Source organism: Oncorhynchus mykiss, chromosome 6, assembly GCF_057628025.1.
Source record: "Oncorhynchus mykiss isolate SJ-2025 chromosome 6, ASM5762802v1, whole genome shotgun sequence".
In the NCBI taxonomy this organism is placed as follows: Eukaryota; Metazoa; Chordata; class Actinopteri; order Salmoniformes; family Salmonidae; genus Oncorhynchus; species Oncorhynchus mykiss.
The window spans coordinates 26,483,019-26,508,941 of record NC_143027.1 but is presented as its reverse complement, the minus strand read 5'-3'; the positions used below and the strand labels follow the sequence as shown (position 1 = coordinate 26,508,941).

The following is a 25,923-nucleotide window of genomic DNA, read 5'->3' as shown; positions in this document are numbered from 1 at the left end:
TCTCAGCAACAATCACTCTTTGCTTTGTCTATAAATGTGCAGCCTATGATAATGTATCACACAATTCTCTAAAATCCACTACTATCCTTGAATATCATAATCTGAACAGCTGCCTAAACCTATGGCTATTAGGCTATTACTTCTTCATTAACTTTTTTTTAATTCATCACGAGCATAGGCAACATATGGCGCATTTCCTGTATGAGGGGGTACCCGCAGTCCTTCTCCCGACCCGAAAGCAACGCCCCTCAATCGTATCTCCTCAGCACCACCCCTCATCCGAACCTGCCCCTCTCCTCTCAAAGGGATGCAAGGGAGTGACGCAGGATAGACGGGAAAACTGCGCCGAACCTCGAAGGAAAGATTGGATAGGGGTGATGCAGTAAGACAAATTCTGGAAACCCAAATGTAAATCACGGAACCTCCGTTCCCTACAAAAGAGATCGAAGCACGGCCTGTTTGGTCAGTGAACGTGGATGCCAGACTCACATGTTATCTATTTTACGCAGCCACTCACTAATGTTTTGTTGGATACGGCTCGAATTTGGACAATTGGAGGTAGACGAAGCTTAGATATTCGTGTTGACTGTGTGTTTCTCATCGTGACCGATAATCCTTATTCGAGTCAATTGAAGAGGTCTAAACCTTGAAGGGGATACAGGCCAATCCATCTATAGATTTGGAAATAAAATAATTCATACATTTGCATCAGAAAGGAGGATTCACCATACACCTTTTCGTAGCCAAACATTTTCAACATGAATTACCTGCGTCGTCGGCTGTCGGACAGCAATTTTATGTCCAATTTGCCCAATGGGTACATGACTGATCTACAACGCCCTGACCTGCCGCAGCAAGACCCTGCAGTAGTGTCGCCTGGACCACCGGAGAGGCGTCTGTCTACCAACCAGCAGTCGGAGGGCACTGGCAGCGGAGCCGGAGCTGGATTTTTATCTTCCTTTACTAAAGCTGTCAAACAAACCACTGCTGCTGTTGCTGAGAAAGTCACCGAGGTAGCAGACAAAGCAGGCGTTGCCTCTGGTGCCAAGATACTCCTGGTAATTGATGACCAACAAACAGACTGGTAAGGAGAGTACTGTGTAAGGTTACACGTTATGGCCCCTGTCTAGACTCAAATGGGTGTCAGTATGCTACCAAGAAACATAACGTCATTAGGATATAATTCATCTTTACTATGGTCAATACACACGCACACATATCCTCACAAGGATAGTAAAACAAGGAATATTCTGACAAGTGGGGACATTTCGCCAGTCCCCACAAGGAAAAAAGTTATTTTAGGCTTAGGGGTTAAGTTTAGGGATACCATTAGGTTAGAATGTGTGGTTAGGTTAGGTGTTATGGGTTAGGATTTTGAATGCAAATCAATTGTTTGGTCCCCACAAGGATAGTAACACACACACAACGAGACCACATTTTACTAATTTAGCAGACGCTCTTATTTACAGGAGCAATTCGAGTTAAGTGCCTTTCACCTAGTCGGCTCCGGGATTCAAACCAGCGACCTTTCGGTTACTGTCCCAACACTCTTAACCGCCAGGCTACCTGCCGCCCAACTGCTGCATACTACAGTGTACACTGAGTGAATTAAACATTAGGAACACCTTCCTAATATTGAGTTGCACCCCCTTTTGCAATCAGAATAACCTCAATTTGTTGGGGGATGGGCTCTACAAGGTGTCAAAAGCATTCCACAGGGATGCTGGCCCATGTTGACTCCAATGCTTCCCACAGTTGTGGATGTCCTTTGGGTGGTGGCCATTTTTGATACATACGGGAAACTGTTGAGCGTGAAAATCCAGCAGGGTTGCAGTTCTTGACACACTTCAACCGGTGCCCCCTACTACCATACCCCGTTCAAAGGCACTTAAATATTTTGTCTTGCCCATTCACTGTTTGAATGGCACACATACACAATCCATGTCGCAACTATCTCAAGGCTTAAAAATCATTCTTTAACCTGTCTGCTCCCCTTCATCTACACTGATTGAAGTGGATTTAATGAGTGACATCAATAAGGGATCATAGCTTCACCAGGATTACCCTGATTCACCTGTTCAGTCTATGTCATGGAAAGAGCAGGTGATCCTGATGTTTTGTACAATCAGTGTTGATCAATGCTATCCTGTCAGACCAAATTATGACGCATTCAGAATGTAATGTTTTTTGGTCTGCTTATCAGCCCATATGAGAGCCCCACTGATTAAGTATTTACCTTAGGCCAAAGGTGTAAGATACCATGATGATTTCTTGGTCCATGATAGTTCATGTTCCTTTCCAGTGTGTTAAACTGGGTCCATTTTATTTGATAATACATGTATACCTACAGTTACTTCAAAAAGTATTCATACCCCTTGACTTATTTTACTTCTTGTTGTGTTACAGCCTGAATTCAAAATCGATAAAGTAGATTTTCACCCATCTACACACAAAACACCATAATAACAAAGTGAAAACATGTTATTAGAAATTTTAGAAAATATATTGAAAAATGAAATACAAAAATATCTCATTTACATAAGTATTCACACCCCTGACTCAATACATGTTAGAATCATCTTTCGCGGTGATTACAGCTGTGAGTTTTTCTGAGTAAGTCGAAGAGTTTTGCACACCTGGATTGTACAATATTTGTTCATTATTCTTTAAAAAATTCTTCAAACTCTGTTCAGTTGTTTGTTGATCATTGCTAGACAGCCATTTTCAAGTCTTGATAGATTTTCAAGACGATTTAAGTCAAAACTATGACTAGGCCACTCCGGAACAACACAATGTAGAACCCCCCCCCCCAAAAAAACGTATGTATATAATTATTCAGACCCTTTGCGATGAGACTTGAAATTGAGCTCAGGTGAATCCTGTTTTCATTGATCATCCTTGAGATGTTTATACAACTTGATTGGAGTCCACCTGTGGTAAATTACATTTATTGGACATGATTTGAAAAGATGCACACCTCTCTATATACTGTAAGTTCCAACAGTTGGCAGTGCATGTCAGAGCAAAAACCAAGCCATGAGTTAGAAGGACTTGTCCATAGAGCTCCGAAACAGGATTGTTTTTGAGTCACAGATCTGGGGAAGGGTACCAAAACATTTCTGCAGCGTTGAAGGTCCCAAAGAACACAGTGGCCTTCTTAAATGGAAGAAGTTTTGAACCACCAAGACTCTTCCTAGAGTTGGTCGCCCGGCCAAACTGAGCAGTTGGAGGAGAAGGGCCTTGGTCAGTGAGGTGACCAAGAACCCGATGGGCACTCCTCAATCCTGACTAGTCTCCCAGTCCCTGCCCCTGAAAAGCATCCCCACAGCATGATCCTGCCACCACCATGCTTCACCGTAGGGATGGTGCCAGATTTCCTTCAGACGTGACACTTGGCTTTCAGGCCAGAGTTCAATATTGGTTTCATCAGACCAGAGAATTTTGTTACTCATGGTCTGAGAGTCCTTTAGGTGCCTTTTGGCAAACTCTAAGCGGGCTGTCATGTGCCTTTTACTGAGGAGTGGCTTCTGTCTGGCCACTCTACCATAAAGGCCTCATTGGTAGAGTGCTGCAGAGATGGTTGTCCTTCTGGAAGTTTCTCCCATCTCCACATAGGAACTCTAGGACTCTGTCAGAGTGACCATCAGGTTCTTGGTCACCACCCTGACCAAGGCCCTTCTCCTCCAATTGCTCAGTTGCTTAGCTCAAGGAAGAGTCTTGGTGGTCTGAAACTTCTTCCATTTAAGAATGGAGGCCACTGTTTTTTTTAAATACATTTGCAAAGATTTTTAAAAACCTGTTTTCGCTTTGTCATTTTGGGATAATGTGTGTAGATTGATCTATTTGATCTATTTTAGAACAAGGCAGTAACGTAACAAAATGTGGAAAAAGTCAAGGGGTCTGAATACTTTCCGAACATACTGTAATTGTTTGTGTAGGGTACAGAGAAGAGGTAGTCATTAAAAAATAATGTCAAACTTTATTATTTAATACAGAGGGAGTCCATGCAACTTATTATGTGACTTGTTAAGCACATTTTTACTCCAGAATTTATTTAGGCTTGCCATAAAAATTGGGTTGAATACTTATTGACTCAAGACATTTCAGCTTGTCATTTTTGTATTAATTTGTAAACAGGCTGTAACACAACAAAATGTGAAAAAAGGTCAAGGGTTGTGAATACTTTCTGAAGGCACTGTACATCGAGTATGCTTGTGAAATAGCATTACAAAACTACTCTCCAAAGTAGTCCTAGTTTTTATGCAATTCAAATATTTTCTCTTGCCTTTCTTCTCTAGGGTAAAGGTCTTCAAAGGTAAAAAGGTTCATGGTGAATTCGACATTAAGGTGGAACAGGTGGGTTGCTCGTTCACCTTTGTTATTTTAATTGTCTATTTTATATCAGAGATGGAGAGAGGAGATTTGAGGTTATAGAACAGCCAATGAAACTCACAGGTCATCTCATGATGGGTTTTATTGACACAGGGCTTGAAGCAGACAGATAGACAACCCCTGCATCTACACTCTTAGAAAAAAAGGTGCTATCTAGAACCTAAAACGCTTCTTCAGCTGTCGCCATAGGGGAACCCTTTTAAAAATATTTTTTGGTTCCAGGTAGAACTCTTTTGGGTTCCATGTAAAAACCCTATACACAGAGGTTTCTGCATGGAACCCAAAATAGTTATACCCGGAACCAAAAAGTTTTTTTCAAAGGGAACAGCTGAAGAACCCGTTTGAAACCGTTTTTTCTAGGAGTGTACATGGGTGCTGCAGACCTGCACTTACTGTATGCAATAAACAATGAATCAAAGAAATCCCAAGACATGCACATACTGTATAGTTGAACTATGTTAAGTGGACTGACAGTTGGATAATTATCAAGTGAGATAATAATGTTGTCATATTTGTCAAATATATTAAGGAAATAGGTCACTCTGAATCTGCTAACAATATCCATGGAAAATAAAATGATCTCATGGACCCCAAAACATTTATACCATGTGGTGGCTTAATAGAACAATGAAGTTAATGCCACCCTCTGTGCTTTGTAAAAGAAGACTTGAAAATGCTTCTGGATTATTTTCTCTACCGGCATTTTCAATGTCTCCTATTTCTGTCCGCTCCTTTTATGTTGCATTAGAGTGTTTCCACTATGCACCCCATGAGTCTCAGCAGGAAGAGCCCTGTGCAATGAATGTCTCATTATCTGTGGAGGTGATAATGGCTACCTTCTGCCTCAGTTTTTGGGGACAAAGCCATTGAAGTAATACAGTAGTTCACTCCAAAATCAAAGTCTGTCAGACAAATCTGATCTCTTAAGTGGGCTAATGTGAAGATGAATCAATGTTCCACACCATCTATTTTGTAGAGCCACCTGTCTCAACTTCAAAGAAATGGAAAAAATCTAATTTCATCACACCTGGAAAACATTGATTTTTGCAGTGAACTATAACTTTAATATGTCCCTGTTATGATCACATTGAGGTTTGACTGGGATTGACACGGATGTTGTCCACTCAGGCTGACTTCTCTGAAATCAACCTAATAGCGCATGCTACAGGGGGCTATAGTGTTGATATCGAAGCAATCCGGAATGGAACCAAGGTCACCAAGTAAGTCTACTGTACATCCTTTGAATACAGTGTTCTACATGATGTTTAAGATAATCAGACACAAATATCTATCATGACACAAGGCTAGACCCAGATGCAGACACAGGAGGCAGATTGTTGGAGTCTTACAATATTTATTAATCCAAAAGGGTAAGGCAAGAGAATGGTTGTGGACAGTCAAATGGGTCAAAACCAGTTCAGAGTCCAAAAGGTACCAGAGGGCAGGCAGAATCAAGGTCAGGGCAGGCAGGATGATCAAGCAGGTGGGAAAGTAGTCCAGAGTCAGGCAGGGGTCAGAACCAGGTGGACTATATATACTAGAGAATAGCAAAAGGAGAACGGGAAAAACACGCTGGTTGACTTGACTAACATACAAGATGAACTGGCACAGAGAGACAGGAAACACAGGGATAAATACACTGGGGAAAATAAGCGACACCTGGAGGGGGTGGAGACAATCACAGGAACAGGTGAAACAGATCAGGGCGCGACAATATCATAAGTGTGTCCTGATTGCTTATGTTACAAGATATGCATGATTTCTTGTAATTTTCAAGTGCAAAAGCCAGAATAAAATGTTGACATGTCTGTTTGAATATAATGTATTGGTAATGTGTGATTTAAACATTTTCCAAGGTGTTTCAGGCCAGACTTTGTGCTGGTTAGGCAGCATGCCTTCAGTATGGCCAAGAATGGAGACCACCGACACATAGTGATTGGGTTACAGTATGCTGGTCTCGCGGGTGTAAACTCTCTACACTCTGTCTACAACTTCTGTGACAAACCATGGGTGGTAAGCGTGGCAATATAAAGCAGATTCAATTGTTTGTTATTTGCTTTCTGAGCCTAATCTAATTTTTGATTTAACTGAAAAAGTCACCTCTTGTGTATTATCGTGTCTCGTTTCAGTTTGCTAATATGGTGAGATTGTACAAGCAACTTGGACCAGAGGAATTCCCACTGATCGAGCAGGTTTACTATCCCAACCACAGAGAAATGGTGGGTGTTCTGCCATCTGCGTCCCTCTACTCCTCCCCCACCACGACATGGCCATGTTTTCACACTAAACAGACCTAAGCAAAGACTATTAGGTGGCCCTTCTGTTTGAAAAACATATTTCCGTGTCCAGTAAGAAAAGGGCAAAGGAGTAGCTAGCACACATCAATAATCCATCTCAGATCTATCACAACAATCAATCTTAATATTGTCTTTGATCAGACTGAGGGTTCATGTGTACAGGTCGCAGTAGAGCCAGAGTGGGTTTGATTATTCCTGCGCCCTATGGATCCCCTCAGTAGCGCTGCAATGAGATCAGTGTCTGTGCTGCCGCAGTGCTGCCCCCCTCCACACCTGCAGTCGCTGGCCTGCTCTCGGCGCAGCTCGCCTCAATGATCAACATGAATTGCTCCATTACTCTGAAAGTTTTACTGCTGCTGTTTGGGCTCATGATGTCCTCAGCATATTCACACATATTCATACATTTACATAGGTATTCATACCCTTTACGCAGCACTTTGTTGAAGCACCTTTTGCAGCGATTACAGCCTCGGGTATGACGCTACAAGGTTGGCGCACCTGTATTTGGGGAGTTTATCCCATTCTCGAAAGATCCTCTTAAGCGCTGTCAGGTTGGATGGGGAGCGTCGCTACACAGCTATTTTCTGGTCTCTCCAGAGATGTTTGATCGGGTTCATGTCCGGGCTCTGGCTGGGCCACTCAAGAACATTCAGAGACTAGTCCCGAAGCCACTCCTGTGTTGTCTTGGCTGTGTGCTTAAGGTTGTTCTCCTGTTGGAAGGTGAATGTTTACCCCCAGTCTGAGGTCCTGAGCACTCTGGAGCAGGTTTCATCAAGGATCTCGCTGTACTTTGCTCCGTTCATCTTTTCCTCGATCCTGACTAGTCTCCTAGTCCCTGTAGCTGAAAAACATCCCCACAGCATGATGTTGCCACCACCATGCTTCATCCTAGGGATGGTGCCAGGTTTCCTCCAGACGTGACACTTGGCATTCAGGACCAAAGAGTTCAATCTTGGTTTCATCAGACCAGAGAATTCTGTTTCTCATGGTCTGAGAGTACTCCAAGCGGGCTGTCATGTGCCTTTTACTGAGGAGTGGCTTCAGTCTGGCCACTCTACCATAAAGGCCTGATTGGTGGAGTGCTGCAGAGATGGTTGTCCTTCTGGACGATTCTCCCGCCACAGAGGAACTCTGGAGCTCCGTTAGAGTCACCATCAGGTTCTTAGTCACCTAACTGACCAGAGCCCTTCTCCCCCGTTTGCTCAGTTTGTCCTGGCGGCCAGCTCTAGGAAGAGTCATGGTGGTTCTTAACTTCTTCCATTTAAGAATGGGAACTGCAAACATTTTACTGCAAACATTTTTTTGGTACCCTTCCCCAGATCTGTGCCTCGACAAAATCCTTTCTCAGAGCTACGACCTCATGGCTTGGTTTTTGCTCTGACATGCAACTGTTTGACCTTATACAGACAGGTGTGTGCCTTTCCAAATCATGCCCAATCAATTGAATTTACCACAGGTGGACTCCAATCAAGTTGTAGAAACATCTCAAGGATGATCAATGGAAACAGAATGCAACTGAGCTCAATTTCGAGTCTCAAAATAGCAAAGGGTCTGAATACTTATGTAAATACGGTATTTCTGTTTTTAATTTGTAATCATTTGCAAAAATTTGTGAAAAACTGCTTTCAATTTGTGAATACTGGGTGTTGTGTGTAGATTGATGAGAAAAATAAGTAATTTAATCATTTTTAGAATAAGGGTGTAACGTAACAAAACTTGGAAAAAAGGGAAGGGGTCTTAATGCTTTCCGAATGCACATTAAAACGTGATGATACTTTGTTATTTAACTGCATTCTGGCACATTTAGCAAATAACAGCAGCTCAATTTGAGTTTACAGTTTACTCAGTTAGCAATTTACTAAGAAATGCTGTGCTATACATTCTCTTTAGTCAAACAAACCTACCTGCATGTCTGGAGCCTGTGTAGTATGACGTTTTCCAATGGGGATGTTGTGTTGTCTTTTGCTGCAGATTACGACTCCTGGTTTCCCTGTGGTGGTGAAAATGGGCCACGCCCACTCAGGGATAGGGAAGGTAGGACTGGACTGCTCTTGTTACTTATTTTAAATAATACAAAGTAGGCCTGGATTAGTGTTTATGCTTCACAAATCAATACTATTGACATAATCTTATTCAATCATGATTTTACCCTGCAGGTGAAAGTGGACAATCAATACGACTTCCAAGATATTGCCAGTGTTGTTGCCCTGACCAAGACCTATGCCACATCTGAACCTTTCATCGATGCAAAGTATGATGTTCGCATCCAGAAGATTGGAGACAATTACAAGGCCTACATGTAAGTTAAAAAAATAAGCTCCTTGTTGTGGTGACTGAGGTCAATCCATTCTACAAATCCCCAAGCTATTCAGCACAGGCTACAGATAATTTATTCTGCATATTCCAACATTGATGTGAATAATATGATCAAAAGAGAACATGCTAAACGGTAGATCTTGTCTGTTTATCAGGCGCACATCAATTTCAGGGAACTGGAAAACCAACACTGGTTCAGCTATGCTGGAACAGATAGCCATGTCAGACAGGTGAGTGTTAACACAGACTGGGCTTTTGTGCATCAGACAGACAGCCGTGTGTTTAGTAGTTACTAGCAGTGTTCTCCAACATCGTAGGTATCGGATGTGGGTGGACTCCTGCTCTGAGGTGTTTGGCGGTTTGGATATGTGTGCTGTGGAGGCTCTGCATGGAAAAGATGGCAAGGATTACATTATAGAGGTAAAAGGATTAGAAGCATTGTTGACAATTTTGCTCTTATACTTATTATATAGCTTACACTCTCCAGTTTTCTTTCTTATTTCGCATGTTTTTTTATTTAAAAAAATATTTCTACTATTTTACGGAAGCCCTGAAGCCCAAGACCCCCAAAAATAATAATACGTAGACGCTTGGAATTATCTCATTTGAATGAGAGAATATCTTATTTGAACATCTTAGTATGTAATTTGCATGTAAGTGGGCGAATGTGGAGCAAGGAGCAGAGTGTAATTGAGCAATTTCACTCTGGTACTGCTCAGCCACAAACTCTGGGCGTGCTCTGTCTAGCATTTTTAGTTTCCTTTATCACTGTTCTTTTAATTAGGTCTATTTGGTTGTAATTATTTAGCCTACCCCACCCAGAGTAGCCTATATCTAGTTTATATTCTACTTTCTAACATTAGGATATGTAGTTTCCATTTTCAAGAACTTCTAACGTATAAACAGATGTTTAGGTGGGCAATACATAGGCTACTGTACAATGTATTTACATTTTTCTTGGAATAGAAACACCACATTATAAATCCATTTAGGTAAGCTAAAATAAATAATAAAGTCCAGTATCAGTTTATTTTTATGAAATAAAGGGAATAAATAATCTCAAACACCGATAAACTTGGCATGTGCATTGAGCGTGGGAAATGTGCTCTACAAATGAATTATTATTATTATAAAGACAGAAAAATATGCATGCGAAAGCTTAATTACATAAATTAATATTAGTGGGAATAAAGCCACAGTATAAAAAGGAGGAAGAATGGAATATATTTGAAGAGTTTAGAATTAGGTTTGATTGGAGGAAGAAAACAATTAATACTGCACAAAAAGTGGTTGTTTTCCCTGTTATTTGATCAAGAAAAATATTTAATTTGATTTGGATATTTTGTGGCTTTGCCCATAACTTTTCACCTTTTGATGTAAATGTTTGAGGAAAGGGTTTTAGTCTTTCTGGATACCATTAGAATGACAATCGCAGGGGAAGGGACAGGCAACAACTATATCTACAGTGGGGAGAACAAGTATTTGAAACACTGCCGATTTTGCAGGTTTTCCTACTTACAAAGCATGTAGAGTTCTGTAATTTTTTATCATAGGTACACTTCAACTGTGAGAGACGGAATCTAAAACAAAAATCCAGAAAATCACATTGTATGATTTTTAAGTAATTAATTTGCATTTTATTGCATGACATAAGTATTTGATACATCAGAAAAGCAGAACTTAATATTTGGTACAGACACCTTTATTTGCAATTACAGAGATCATACGTTTCCTGTAGTTCTTGACCAGGTTTGCACACACTACAGCAGGGATTTTGGCCCACTCCTCCATACAGACCTTCTCCAGATCCTTCAGGTTTCGGGGCTGTCGCTGGGCAATACGGACTTTCAGCTCCCTCCAAAGATTTTCTATTGGGTTCAGGTCTGGAGACTGGCTAGGCCACTCCAGGACCTTGAGATGCTTCTTACGGAGCCACTCCTTAGTTGCCTTGGCTGCGTGTTTCGGGTCGTTGTCATGCTGGAAGACCCAGCCACGACCCATCTTCAATTCTCTTACTGAGGGAAGGAGGTTGTTGGCCAAGATCTCGCGATACATGGCCCATCCATCCTCCCCTCAATACGGTGCAGTCGTCCTGTCCCCTTTGCAGAAAAGCATCCCCAAATAATGATGTTTCCACCTCCATGCTTCACGGTTGGGATGGTGTTCTTGGGGTTGTACTCATCCTTCTTCTTCCTCCAAACACGGCGAGTGGAGTTTAGACCAAAAAGCTCTATTTTTGTCTCATCAGACCACATGACCTTCTCCCATTCCTTCTCTGGATCATCCAGATGGTCATTGGCAAACTTCAGACGGGCCTGGACATGCGCTGGCTTGAGCAGGGGGACCTTGCGTGCGCTGCAGGATTTTAATCCATGACGCCGTAGTGTGTTACTAATGGCTTTCTTTGAGACTGTGGTCCCAGCTCTCTTCAGGTCATTGACCAGGTCCTGCCGTGTAGTTCTGGGCTGATCCCTCACCTTCCTCATGATCATTGATGCCCCACGAGGTGAGATCTTGCATGGAGCCCCACACCGAGGGTGATTGACCGTCATCTTGAACTTCTTACAATTTCTAATAATTGCGCCAACAGTTGTTGCCTTCTCACCAAGCTGCTTGCCTATTGTCCTGTAGCCCATCCCAGCCTATTGTCCTGTAGCCCATCCCATCCCAGTTCAAGATGACGGTCAATCACCCTCAGTGTGGGGCTCCATGCAAGATCTCACCTAGTGGGGCATCAATGATCATGAGGAAGGTGAGGGATCAGCCCAGAACTACACGGCAGGACCTGGTCAATGACCTGAAGAGAGCTGGGACCACAGTCTCAAAGAAAGCCATATTTTTTATTCTGATTTTGCAGGGGGTGATGCAGCACCTTCAGCACCCCTATTTCCTGCGGCTATGCTTGATTGTGAGCTATAATCAAATGTTGAATTAAATGTGTGCGACACGAGGTAAACTATTTTTCCATCAATAGAATGACTAAACTTACAGTTAAAGTATCCATCACCAATAAATGAACAAACTTCAGAAATTATAGGCTGGTTTATGCTGCGAACAACATGCTTTTATTAGCCTATCAGAATCTCCTCTGATAGGGCTTTAATTGAAAGGAGTAACTTGTTATAGACTACAGTTCACAATAACAAAAAATAAACATTTTATCATGATGACAATTCATTTAATCTTTGAATTGTTGGCTAATGGTTTACATAAATAAGCTATCCAATTTTCAATATCACCGATGACAACAACCTATTCATTTGGTGATAATGCAAAGCTCCTGAGAAGGAGCGCTTGAGAGGGAGATCTGTGCGTGATGGATTTGGTGTTTTTATTAGCAGGAAGAAGTTGAACTAATGTCTAATTGTGGAGTATTTGGTAAACGAAAGTGTCACAATACATAGGGGCATAATTATCAATCAGAGAATTTGACGTTGAGTAGAGATCTTCAGGCCTGCTGCCACTGGTCTGACATTGCAAAGAAGATTCATCCTGTCCCTTTGGGAATTAAGATAATTAAAGAGTATTTTAGGGACTGCAGATTACCAGTGTGGAGCTGTTTTTACGCACCAATCTGTGTTCTCTTTTGGTGATATCACCATTGTGCATGCCCTCAATGACAGAAGCTTTTTTGTGGGGTTTTGTAGTGAATATTTTACAGAACGTCTGATCATTCAGTTGCGTGAGTACTTCAGTCTTGTACAGTAACAGCGCCTCCCTTGTCCACTAGGTGGATGACTATAGAGGGGGCATTCTGGACATTTAAGACCTGTAGCTTGGATATGTCTTTATGCACCAGTCTGTAGCACATATCCAAAGCTGGGTCAATAGGCCCAGGTGGAATGAATGTAGATGGACCCCTAAAAAGAACAGTTTCAGATGCAATGTGCATATGAATTAGTAGTCAAAACGCATTGCTGTTGCGCGTCCTGCTATTCAGGCTGATCTTCCCCTATGTATTATTTTGTATATCTTTTCTGTAAATAGTTCACTAAAGTTTATTGCACCATACTGGCCGCCTACTTATTTTCTTTCTCCAATCAAATGTATTTATATTTTTTAAGTAGCACAAAAGCACATTGTCTCATTGTATTTGTACATTTTAGGCTTTTCAAATGTATTCCATTCTCCTTTCTCTTGTTTATGTTATGGTTATATTCCCACTAATATTCCTTTATGTAATTAAGCTTTTACATGTGTATTTTTTCCATTTTATTAATGAAAAGAAGTTGATACCGGCCTTTATTATTTACGATTTATTTAAGATGTTTTAGCTTAATTAAATTGATTCTATTCCAAGAAAATCTCAAACATATTTCACAGTAGTCTATGTATTGCCTACCTAAAAACATACTTGAATACATTTCCTTCAAAATAGAAATGACATTTCCTAACGTTAGAAAGTAGAATATAAACTAGATATAGGCTACTGTGGATGGGGGGGGCAAAATAATTACAACCGAATAGGCAGAATTAAAAGACTAGTGATAAAGGAAATAAAAAATGCTAAGCAGGGCAGGCCCAGAGCTTGTGGCTGAGCAGTACCAGAGCGAAATTGGAGCGGGAGAAGAAGGCACCATTTTTTTTGCGCTGCTCCACACTCAACACTCACCCACTTACATGCTCTGGCATTCAAAAGCAGCCCTGCTTTAGGCTATCAAAGAACTGTCAATGAATAATCATATCAATGGATAGAATCATGAATGAATGGCTGCACCAACCATTACACAGTCTGACAAGCTGCATAACAAAATAGGTCTAATTAGGCAAAATAACAATGAAGTAATTCAAATGAGAGACTAAGTTGTTGAAACAAGATACTAAGTCATTCAAATGAGAATTCCAAGAGGCTAAGTTGTATTTTTTTGCCTTGGGCTTCATGGCTTCCATACTATTTTGATATTGAGTACTGTATTATTGGGAAAGGCTGGCAATTTAAGCATTCTTAAACTGTGTAGTAACACAGTAATTACACTGGTAACAACATTGTAATACCTTGTGGCTACCCAGACTATTTGCATTGCCTCCCCCCTCTCTCTTTTACGTCGCTGATACACTCTTATTATCTATGCATAGTCCCTTTAATAACTCTACCTACATGTACATGTTACCTCGACTAACCAGTGCCCCGCACATTGACTCTGTACCAGTACCCCTTGTATATAGTCTTGTTACTCTTGTTACTCTTGTTATTTTACTGCTGCTCTTTAACTACTTGTTATTTTTTATTTCTTATTCGTATTTTTTAAACAGCATTGTTGGTTATGGGCTTGTAAGTAAGCATTTCACCTGATGTATTCGGCGCATGTGACTAATACAATTTGATTTGTGTTTCCCCATCTCGTTCTCTCAGGTGGTGGGTTGCTCTATGCCTCTGATTGGAGACCAGCAGGGTGAAGACCGTGCTCAAATTGCAGACCTGGTCATCTCCAAAATGAACCAAACAGTCCCACGCACTGCAAGTCCCTCTCCTGTCCGTCCCATAGCTGCACAGCCTGTACAGGTGACACTATTGCTAACCACCACTCAGTCTAATAAACTTAAGATGAGTCAATATTTGTCAAAAGGAGTATGTTTAGATGAGTGGTCTTTATTGTTAATTGGCCAGTATATTTGGTTTGTATTTATAACCCATTCACTTTATGTCTCATTGTAACATGTTGGCCATGCAGAAAGCTGCATCCTCTCAGCCTATCTCACAACCCAAAGTGCCACAGGCTCAGCAACGCCCTTCTCCACAAGGTAAGAAGATGGCTCTGTAATATTAAGGCCCAAAAAACCCAATGGACAGTTGCTTTTGTTCATTAGCTGGTAATATGATAGCTAAATTGTTTTTTAATGATTGCTTAATAGGGACAGGATAAACAGTGCTCTGTCTCCTTCAGGTGGCCCACAACAGACACCAACAGGCACTGCCACCCCTCGCCAAGGATCCCCCTCCCAGCAGCGCCCCTCTCCCCAAGGCCAGCCCCCTTCCCCATGCCCCAACACACAGAACCCCCCTGCCCAGACATCACAGAAAGATAGACAGGCCAACCCAGGAGCTGGGGCCCAGCAGCGTCCCCCAGGTCAGGGGCAGAAACCCCCCTCTGGTCAGGGATCCCCCCAGCGATCCATGAGCCAGGGGGGCTCCCCTCAAAACCAGAGGCCACAGCAGTCAGGTCCCCAGCTGCAGCAGAGCCCCCCCCTTGGAGGCATGGGCCAGACGTCCACAGGGGGCCAGCCACAGCAGAGGCCCCAGCAGAAGCCAGGCCAGCCTGCCAGGCAGCAGTCCCAGGGAGGAGGCCCCCAGGGCCCCCAGCAGCAGAGGGCTCCAGCCCAGCAAGGTCACCCTGGGGCCCCCACCACTCAGCAGCCCCGCCTTAGCGCCCAGGGCCAGGGAGGCCCGGGAGGGAAACCTCCTCTGCAGCAGAAGCCCCAGCCCCCACAGAAGCCCAACCAGGACCCTCCTGCTATGGGAGCCATCCCTCCACTGAAGTAAGAAAAGCTTTCATAAAGTTTCCCAAAACATTCAATGCCAATATACTTTTTGCTCAGTGTATCCCAACTGTATTACTCAATAGCTCAATATTGGATGTAACATCCTCCTATTGTTTTTGGCAGTTTTTGTGAGCCACACACGATGCTCTGTCTATCTCATTCTAGATAAGGATGAGTAATTAACCGACGAGAGGATTCTGTGTTCTAGATTTAGCTTTCATTTATTTTTATCTCATCAAGGGGATTGATGTGCATGATGGTGTTATATCTGTACTGTAGGCTAGATATTGAGTTTGCAAATCAATATCGCTATAGTTTGTCATGGGATATGTTATCAGATGTTTACAGTGCGATTTGTTATTTGATCCAAATATTTGGACTGAGTGTGCATGAACAAGATTTTTCAAAACGATTCCAATGGAATGTTCACTCTTTTTGTGTCCTGCTCATTATTAATTTTCATGTTGCACTTGAAATTACAAGGACTTATTTTGGATAAAGCTAGATTTTATGGCATATGCAACATAAACAACCGTTTAGGGCCCCACGGCTGCTAGGGTGTCCCAACCACCCAAAAATAATTATTATAATATATATTTTTGTAACTCAGTCAGGGTCTCAACTTACTGATGAGCATTAGAATAGTAGAATACACAAGGTACAATTTTCCAACAAAAAGCTGGTTGACATTGTATTGAGTACAATGTACAAAGTACTATTGACCATGTTTAATGTCCTGATAATTCTCTAGTGACTCATGGAAAGGAAAGTTTAAATAACACTACATAATTTACAACTAATGCAGTGTTCCTTAAAACATGTGATAGAGGGCAATGTGGAAAGGGTCAAGGATAGGGTTATGCAGGTTTCTTTATGTTGTAAATTATGTACGCTTCTAGTGTATATTGCATAGAAAATATGGCTTTAACAAGCTATTAACAGTCTAAATGTAATGTTATCAATTTAACTACTGTTCCCTGAAGGAGGGAAATGAGGTACAACATACTATGGGCAGTTGCACTTTCGCGGATCTACAATCACGCCTGACAATGAAATTCGCGCCTCGCTGGAAGCACCGCCTCCACAGGTGATAAGCGTGAGGCTCGGATTAATTCCTTCAAATTAATACTACTCTTCACTGAGCCCAGGAACGGGTAGCACGGGGCCAAACAGGTGTTGTACCTCGTTTCCCCCCTTCAGGGAACAGTAGTTATAATCCTAACGTTATGTTCCCTTTCAATCAGTCAACTTCGGTTCAACATACTATGTGGAAATATAATCACGCCCTAAGTTGATCCTGATGGATACTAAATGAAATAGTCCATGGCAGACCACCCAGACCTGACCCTGCCAGGTCTGCTACAGTCTGTGGCAGTCTGGGTATTGTGCAAACGGTGCGCTGCATAGTGACTTTCCCCTGTCCCAGCGATGAGTACCCTATGGGCTTTACTGGGAGCAGGAACATCCAAGCGATAAAACCTCACAAAAGTGTGTGGTGATGCCCAACTTGCCGCAGGACAAATATCTCCTACGGTCAACCCTTTAAACAATGGCCAAGATGCAGCCACACCCCTGGTAGGTAACCCTTACCACTTTCTGCTATATGCCAACGTGATAGCCTCCGCAATCCACTGGAAGAGACACTGCTTTGAGAGCGTCCTGCTGTGAGCTGGATTAGCAAACAGACGAAAAGCTGGTCACATAACCGGATTTCCCAGGTCAGTTCAATGTACATGGGAAAAGCTTGCACCGGACACACGGCATGTAACCGCTGTTGCTCTTCAGAAGCAAAAGGAGGAGGCGAAAATGGAAATTGCTCAAAGCTAAGGACCTGTAGGGCACAGTCATGACTTTCAGGGCGAAGGACGTATTTGGACATAACATCACCGTAGAGTCGCACTGGGTGAATTGAGTACAGGAAGGATGTACGGATAACGCGTGGAGGTCCCCAACATGTTTAGCTAATGCAAAAGCCATGAGCAGGGAGGTTTTGTGGGAGAGGATCTTCAGATCCATTGACTCCAGAGGCTCAAAGGGGTTGCCTCCAAAACCAGCGTCAAGCCCCAAAAAAGTACACTTTCCAGGAACCGCACAATCAGGGATAGCGGCCATGTACAGGTTTAAAGTGGAGAATGCCTGCACTGGGCCTCCTGGGTGGCGCAGTGGTTAAAGGGCGCTGTACTGCAGCGCCAGCTGTGCCACCAGAGACTCTGGGTTTGCGCCCAGGCTCTGTCGTGACCGGGAGGTCCGTGGGGCGACGCACAATTGGCCTAGCGTCGTCCGGGTAAGGGAGGGGTTGGCCGGTAGGGATATCCTTGTCTCTTCGCGCACCAGCGACTCCTGTGGCGGGCCGGGCGCAGTGCGCGCTAACCAAGGTTGCCAGGTGCACGGTGTTTCCTCCGACACATTGGTGCGGCTGGCTTCTGGGTTGGATGCTCGCTGTGTTAAGAAGCAGTGCGGCTTGGTTGGGTTGTGTATCGGAGGACGCATGACTTTCAACCTTCGTCTCTCCCGAGCCCGTACGGGAGTTGTAGAGATGAGACAAGATAGTAGCTACTAAAACAATTGGATACCACGGAATTAGGGAGAAAACGGGGTAAAATGAAAAAAGAAAAAAAGAAAAGAATGCCCGCACTGAAAAGGAACCAGCCCTTTATCTTGGCACCAGAGCTCAACCACTTATACGCATACAACCCTCTTGTAGAGGGCACCCTTGCGGACTGAATGGTCTAAATAACATTCAGAGGTAAACCTCTCGCCATCAGATCGGCCCTCTCAGAGGCCAGGCCCATAGGAACTAAATCTCCGTCCTTGCATTCCAAACCTGCCCGTGTGCCTGGGACAACAGGTTGCTACGCAACGGGAGTTGCCACAGCTCCCTGCCTAAAAGGCAAATGATCTCCACGAACAAAGGCTGCTTGGGCCAACGAGGAGCCACAAGAACCAACAGTAAGCCCCCCTGGCACACCCTCTCCAGCGTGGGCTGAATCAGAACCACTGGCAGAACGTGTAAAGGAGGGTCCGAAGACACTGGTGCGCCAGAGCGTCCATTCCCAACAGGGCACGGGTCCCTCATCGAGAAAAATAGACATCACTGTGCATTTCTGAGGCTGGTAACTCTAGGTCTTCCATTCCTGTGGCGGTCCTCATGAGAGCCAGTTTCATCATAGCGCTTGATGGTTTTTACGACTGCACTTGAAGAAACTTTCAGTTCTTGAAATTTTCCGGATTGACTGACCTTCAAGTCTTAAAGTAATGATGGACTGTCGTTTCTATCTGCTTGTTTGAGCTGTTCTTGCCATAGTATGGTCTTTTACCAAATAGTGCTATGTTCTGTATACCACCCCTACCGTGTCACAACACAACTGATTGGCTAAAACGCATTAGGAAGGAAAGAAATTCCACAAATTAACTTTTAACAAGGCACACCTGTTAATTGAAATGCATTCCAGGTGACTACCTCATTAAGCTGGTTGAGAGAATGCCAAGAGTGTGCAAAGCTGTCATTAAGGCAAATCAAATCAAATTGTATTGGTCACATACACATGGTTAGCAGATGTTAATGCGAGTGTAGGGAAATGCTTGTGCTTCTAGTTATGACCATGTAGTAATATCTAACAAGTAATCTAACAATTTCACAACACCTACCTTATACACACAAGTGTAAAGGAATAAATAAGAATATGTACATATAAATATATGGATGAGCGCTGGCCGAACAGCATAGGCAAAGATGCAGTTGATGGTATAGAGTACGGTATATACATATGAGATGAGTAATGTAGGGTATGTAAACATTATATTAAGTGGCATTGTTTAAAGTGGCTAATGATACATTTTTCCATTATTAAAGTGGCTGGAGTTGAGTCAGTATGTTAGCAGCAGCCACTCAATGTTAGTGATGACTGTTTAACAGTCTGATGGCCTTGAGATAGAAGCTGTTTTTCAGTCTCTCGGTCCCAGCTTTGATGCACCTGTACTCACCTCGCCTTCTGGATGGTAATGGGGTGAACAGGCAGTGGCTCGGGTGGTTGTTGTCCTTGATTATCTTTTTGGCCTTCCTGTGACATCGAGTGGTGTAGATGTCCTGGAGGGCAGGTAGTTTGCCAAAGGATGGCTATTTGAAGAACCTCAAATATATAATGTATTTTGATTTGTTTAACTCTTTTTGTGGTTACTACATGATTCCAATGTCTTATTTCATAGTTTTGATGAAAATAGTAAAAAATAAAGAAAAACCCTTGATTGAGTAGGTGTTCTAAAACTTTTGACCGGTAATGTATGTTTTGTAGTAAAAAAGAGAGGAAGAAATACGTGTTTCCAATGACATCATTGGTGTGTATTGTGTGATTTTTAACCAATTATGCGTAGGCATTGCTAACTAATTGTCTACTAATTGGTTGACGATGTCATTGGAAACACTTATCTTCCTCTTTCTTGTTTACTGGTGCTGGAGATGCTGAATATGAAGTATAACTTTTTTTTAAATGTCCCTTTAAACATTGACAAGCTTCCAAACGTAGTTGTGATTCCGTGACTGTATTGCCTTGGATGAAGCCAAGTCCCTTATTGACACAGGGGGATCCGGCAATGGCTGTGGCAGCATCGTCCATTTAGAATAACCAAGCGACTTAATGGTAGATAGGTATACTAAACAAGAGAGTTACCCAAGCAATTCCACCGTCAGGAAGCCTTAATAGCTAGCAGTAGCTAGCTTACCTCTGCAATTTACCTAACCTGGCTAGCACGTTATGCAGCGCTTGTTAGCTGGCCTGGTCTCAAAAGTCTACGTAGAACCGGATCACAGAGGTGGGACCCAGATCCTTCTGCGATGAGAGGCAAGCGGTGCTTAACCAAGGCAGACACAGGCGGTAGGGGGATATTCACAGAACCTGGTAGCCCTCTCTCTTTGAGTAGGCTCCCCATAACTGTCGACAGAGCGCACAGGAACCGTTAGACATTCTAGTCGACCAAGCACCCAATCCATCTCTGCGTTCTGAAACTCTGACTCAGCCAAGGTACGGGCACCCAGGAGAGGAAGTCACTATTGGAAACACCAAGCTCTGTAAGGAATGCTACATGATTGTCAAGAGAACCTGAGCCATGGACTAGTTGGGGAACAGTGGCAGCTGTCTCTTAGTCTCGCACACAAACTGATTTAAGCGAGAGCATCCTGAGCATGCACCGAGCCGAGACATACAAGACAACAAACATTAATATACTGGGGCATGGTCGCGAACCCGGCTTGTTAGTAGTTAGTTATTGCTATAGCCAGGCTAATCCATGTGAAGAATAATTCATTGTTTGTGATTAGGAAACTTATGAGAACAAAGTACAAACTTCAGCACACAACATGCAGGGGGTGAGCACGCTCTACCATTAACAGACAGTTTAGTTGACGTGACTCAAGACAGTCTCGTGTTCCAAGATAGTCTCGTGTTTGTTTTAGTAGCGTGAATTGTTCCTGTTCACACTGAGGTAAATAGTGGAATAACTGAAGGAATGAATCCGAACCTCACATGTATCACCTGTGGAAGACAGGGCTTCCAGTCTGGCGTGGATTGTAGCTCCTCCAACTGAAGTCATGAGAGTGCGACTCCCCATAGTATGTTGTACCCAAGTTGACTGACTGAAAGACAACTGCAAGCAATTTCTTCAATGAATTTATCTTTGTGCCGTCGAGTCCAGAACATGGAACTAGGAACACTAGTCGGGGGGATGGGGGATGATTAAAAAGCATGCCTTTGCATCCAGATCAATCATTCAGTATAAATATAAAGTTGAGCTGGTCAGTGCACTGAATCAGTTATGTAAGGAATGTCCATACATACTGAAGGAACTCTGTGTATCCCCTATGTATGGTCTCTCTCTTTCTTTCTCCAGCCATGCTCTACACTTCTTACCATTACACCCTACACTTCTTACCATTACATGGGTTTGCTGCATGACTTTAATAGCCTCTTCCTCTCCTCTATTGCCATTTCCTCTCTTTATAGCAAATCCCAGTCTCTTACCAATGCCTTCAACATTCCAGAAACTCCAACGCCACGGGCCAGCCTTAGCCAGGATGAGGTGAAGGCTGAGACCATACGCAACCTACGCAAGTCTTTTGCTAGTCTCTTCTCAGACTGAGAGATGGAGTAAGCCCCCTCCTACGCCGACAGACAGACTGAAAGGCAGTCCCTCCCTCTTCCCCTCCCCAACACACAATGGACCAATAGAACTAACACCTCCCTATCATGGATATTGATGTACATTGATGTGAAAATGCACATATAAAACATCTACTGCCTATACAGACATAGGATCTTAATTTGACCAGTATTGTCGTAGAAAAATAATCGTGCAGCAAAAGGATTTTTACATTAAATCCATAATATTGCTTGATCGATGGTTAAGCTGGCCAAAATTAGGCTATGTGAAAAGTGCAATACTGTTAATATAACCCAGGCTGTATCACAACCGGCCGTGATTCGGAGTCCCATGGGGCGGCGCACAATTGGCCCAGCGTCATCCAGGTTTGGCCGGTGTAGGCCGTCATTGTAAATAAGAATTTGTTCTCAACTGACATGCCTAGTTAAATAAAGGTTAAATAATTGTCAAATATTAAAAACCGTGTGTTAGTGTGGGTTTTCAGTGCATTTATTTAAATCACAAAGCTCATCTGCATTTCCTGTGGTGCAGGAAAATTCTCCACAACAAAAGAGTGATCAAATTAAGATCCTACATCTGTACATTTGAAGACCACACATAGAATATAATATAGATAGCCCACTGGACAAAAACTGGTCAAATCATGTTGTTTCCACTTTATTTCAACCAGAAAAATCTACGAGATGATGTTGAATCAATGTGGAAAACTGATTGGATTTGCAAAAAAGTCATCAATGTAAGGGCATTTTGTCTTTTTTCACCCAACTTTGAACTTAAATCCAATTACATGTATTTTTTTTTAAAACTCGACCAAATGAAAATCAAAACTAGATGTGCCCAGTGGGAGGTTTGTTGCTCTCAGTCTGAAACATTCCCCATCACCTTCACATTCCAAATGATTCCTACAAACACACACACATACAGTACACATTCACTTCTCTTGTTGTTGCACGTGTGTTTAAATTTCAGATAAAAGTAAGGGTGAAGATTCTTACCCCATCAATCATCAGTCCCTTTTTAAATGGTGTTATTATATATTAAATTTCAGTAGGTGGCCTATGTTGCTACAGTTTTTATGTATTGGGAGATATGTACTTGGTCACGATTTGATCATTTGAAATTGCTTTTATGCTAGTATACTGGAAACAATACACTGGTAATCGTCATGATAGTGTTCACACTTTTCTGTTACTGTCAGATCATAGTGACACATTTGACCAAGTTTTGGTTGGCTCTGAAATGATCCATCGCTAAATTAAACTTGTCGGCACAGTGTTGTTCACACTACAGTAGGTCAGTTCAGTGTTACAGTAAAGCAACACCACAGCTGTTTGAGTTGCTCATTCATTCTAAATTATGATTTTTTTTTAGATGCATGTCAATAAAGGAGATATGGTTGCAATTTCAATCACTCACATCGCCGCTTGTAACCGTGTTGTCACATGTAATTAGCTAGCGTAATTAGCATAACAAAAGTATGTGTTGTTTTTGTGAGAATGCCGTTGCTGCCTCCCTCTCCCTTCTTCTGTTAGATTAAGACAAAATCTCAATAGCTCTCAATTTGGAAAACATGCCTTACACAGGCACAAAGTTCAGTCAGATAGTATTGTCTCAGGGATGTCCTGGTAAGTGACACACTGGTGTCAGGGGTCAGGTCTTCCAAACGTTGCACTGAAATGAGGATGATGAGCACTGCAAATGAAAGCATGTGTGTTTATTGAGGTAGAATGTATTTGTTCTTTCAAATGTATTTGCACATGAAATATAACAAAATCATACTTGAAGACATGAGTCAAGCGATATTTTTGAGATTTTAATGTCAGATTGTAGAGACACAGCCATCTCAGTGCTCTATTTTACCTGCCATCACAAGGGCCTGGGATGCTGCTGTTTCTGTGAGTGGAGAGTTTGGGTGCCTATCCTGTCTGTCCCCTGGCTCCCAGCAGGGTCACAGCTTGTGAGCAAGGGACCTAGTCCAAGTAAATGCTCAGCCAAGGAATGTACCATGGGTCATGTAGGCAGTGTAAAATAAATGTACTGGTATGTCCCCTGTGGGATATACAGTACCACTGCAGTATACTTCTGTTTGGTTTTCTACATGCAATACTTTTTACCCCTTTGATCATTGGTCAGAAAACAATCCCTAGATATTCCCTGAGCCCAAAGCTGAAACCTTCTGTTTCTAGGGCACTGAATATGTCTTCCAAAAAGAGTGTGTTCCAGGCAATCTGTTTTTTGGAGCTAATTCGGAAAAGTCCCAATCTCCCTACAGAACCCGTCTGCTTCCTCTACGCATCGACCCTTAGTGTATCCACAGTGAACCCTTGTGATAAGTGGTGCATAAACGTGTAAATGTTGTTTTGTAAAACCAAATAGAAGTGTTGTACAGATCGTGACCTATGAATGATGCAGATTTGTCACGTTTGTCACGCTGTGCTTGTTGATATTTTGTGCAATGAATACTTGTGGATTTTGGTTTTGGATTTTTGGCATTTATATAATTTGTAAGCCCTTTTTCAGTACTGGCATTCACTATCATGAATTATGCATTATTTCTACTTTTTGAAAAATCTTTTTTGTATCTTAGTTTCTCTTGTATTCAGGATTACATGTTGTCTACATTTGAAAATGTATATTACACATCTTATCATGGGACTCAATGGAAATCATAACTCAGCAAACATAATTGTCAGGGTATACCATTGAATGAATGGATCAGAGAAGCCTCAAATGATACCTGCTACAAAAAAAATGACTTGTCTGGATGAACACGTGATTGGTATACATTTGTATTGTTTTACTCGGCTCTCTGCTACTGCCTGTAACAGAGAACATCCATCAGAGAACATCTTAGCTGTGTTTGGAGTTCAAATCCTCCGGTGGAGTATACATTGGAGTGTCATCATAATTGAATCAATCTATATGAATCCTGTTTGTTGATATTCATAGACATGGGTTAAAAATTGTATTTTGTTTACATTCTTTTGATGGATAGATTTGAATGTATGTTTACAATTTGTATGCCTTTTTTCTTTGCTTATGTAGTTTTCCTAAATGCAGATGTTATTATTTTTTTATTTTGTTATCTGCACTATGAATTTCTGTGAAATTGATGGTCAATATTGATGCCTGCCAGATGTATAAAACAAGAAACCTATATGTATCTAAAATAGACAAAAAGTATAAATATTACATATATTGTAAATCATTGTGGAGTATTCAAATAAGTGTAGAAAAGTATATGTGATGTTATTTTGATGTTATTTGCAATGTACCTTCATAATTATGCTATCAACATGTGCACATATTCAATAAAGTTCAAGACCATTCGTAACAATGAGGAACCATTTTCTTCATAATGTTCAAATGATGATCAAAAATAACATTCTGAGTAGACATGATAACAGCAAGCTCAGTGGAAAACTGTGAATGGCCAATGGCTCATTTCCTCTGTGGAGTTGTAGAAGAGCTATTCAGTCGAACGACTGTCATATTATGCTTTATTGGTGTAATAAGGTTTAGCTCTACCAATGTGACCACAAGGTGGTGCAGGGTTAAAGTCTGACCAACTAGTTGGAGACTCAAAGGCCACTTTACTGTGAACTTTATCACATCACAACCACCAATTTGTATTATTTTATTTGACCTTTATTTAACTAGGCAAGTCAGTTAAGAACTAATTCTTATTTTCAATGTCAGCCTAGGAACAGTGAGTTAAGTGCCTTGTTCAGGGGCAGAACGACAGATTTTACCTTGTCAGCTCGGGATTCGATCTAGCAACCAATGCACCAACATGAGATCCTAACTTGGGATACTGTAGAGGGGAGTGACCTAAATTATTGGTGTATTTTCGGATGTCTTTGTTATCATATTGTTTTAAGGACAGATATAATGTTTTAATGCTTGGAGAACATGTAATAAGAGCTACAGAGATACAGCATATTATACCTAGGGCCCGGTGTTGTGCGTGATCATGTGACATGTGACATGAAAAGGATTTGAACCCTTTTCATTTTATGTCAGATAGTCCAGCACCATCCTCAGACAATTGCTTAACTTTCTTGTATCATTCTTGTTTCTGTGTAAGGCTTAAACAGGATAAAATGGTCACATGATTCTACAGAACACAGGGCCCTAATTATACAACAGGTGTGAGCAACCTTAAAAGGATTGAGAAGTCAGAGTAGTCACATTGAGATTTACATTATTTTTCAAGTGAGCCGTGGCAGTAACAAAAGTGCGACAGAGTAGATTAGAAATGTCTGGTAATCTTTTAAGATTGTAC

At 42.0% G+C, this 25,923-nt stretch overlaps 1 protein-coding gene across 3 annotated transcripts; it reads left to right on the top strand.

The window, feature by feature from the left end:
• The first annotated feature begins 201 nt into the window (after positions 1-201).
• LOC110525607 (synapsin-2) lies at positions 202-24,972 on the top strand. 3 transcript variants are annotated; one of them, XM_021605885.3, is made up of 13 exons: positions 202-1,084; positions 4,299-4,356; positions 5,521-5,612; positions 6,249-6,405; positions 6,522-6,611; positions 8,661-8,723; positions 8,846-8,988; positions 9,161-9,235; positions 9,323-9,425; positions 14,359-14,508; positions 14,678-14,747; positions 14,891-15,482; positions 21,482-24,972. In XM_021605885.3, exons 1-13 carry the CDS (start codon positions 759-761, stop codon positions 21,615-21,617), a joined length of 2,055 nt encoding a protein of 684 aa, XP_021461560.2. In that variant the 5' UTR covers positions 202-758; the 3' UTR covers positions 21,618-24,972. The 3 variants fall into 3 exon arrangements, with proteins under 3 accessions (XP_021461560.2, XP_021461561.2, XP_090095458.1); XM_021605886.3 differs by having other exon boundaries at positions 218-1,084; positions 21,520-24,972; XM_090239332.1 differs by having other exon boundaries at positions 241-1,084; positions 14,359-14,502.
• Positions 24,973-25,923: the final 951 nt, after the last annotated feature.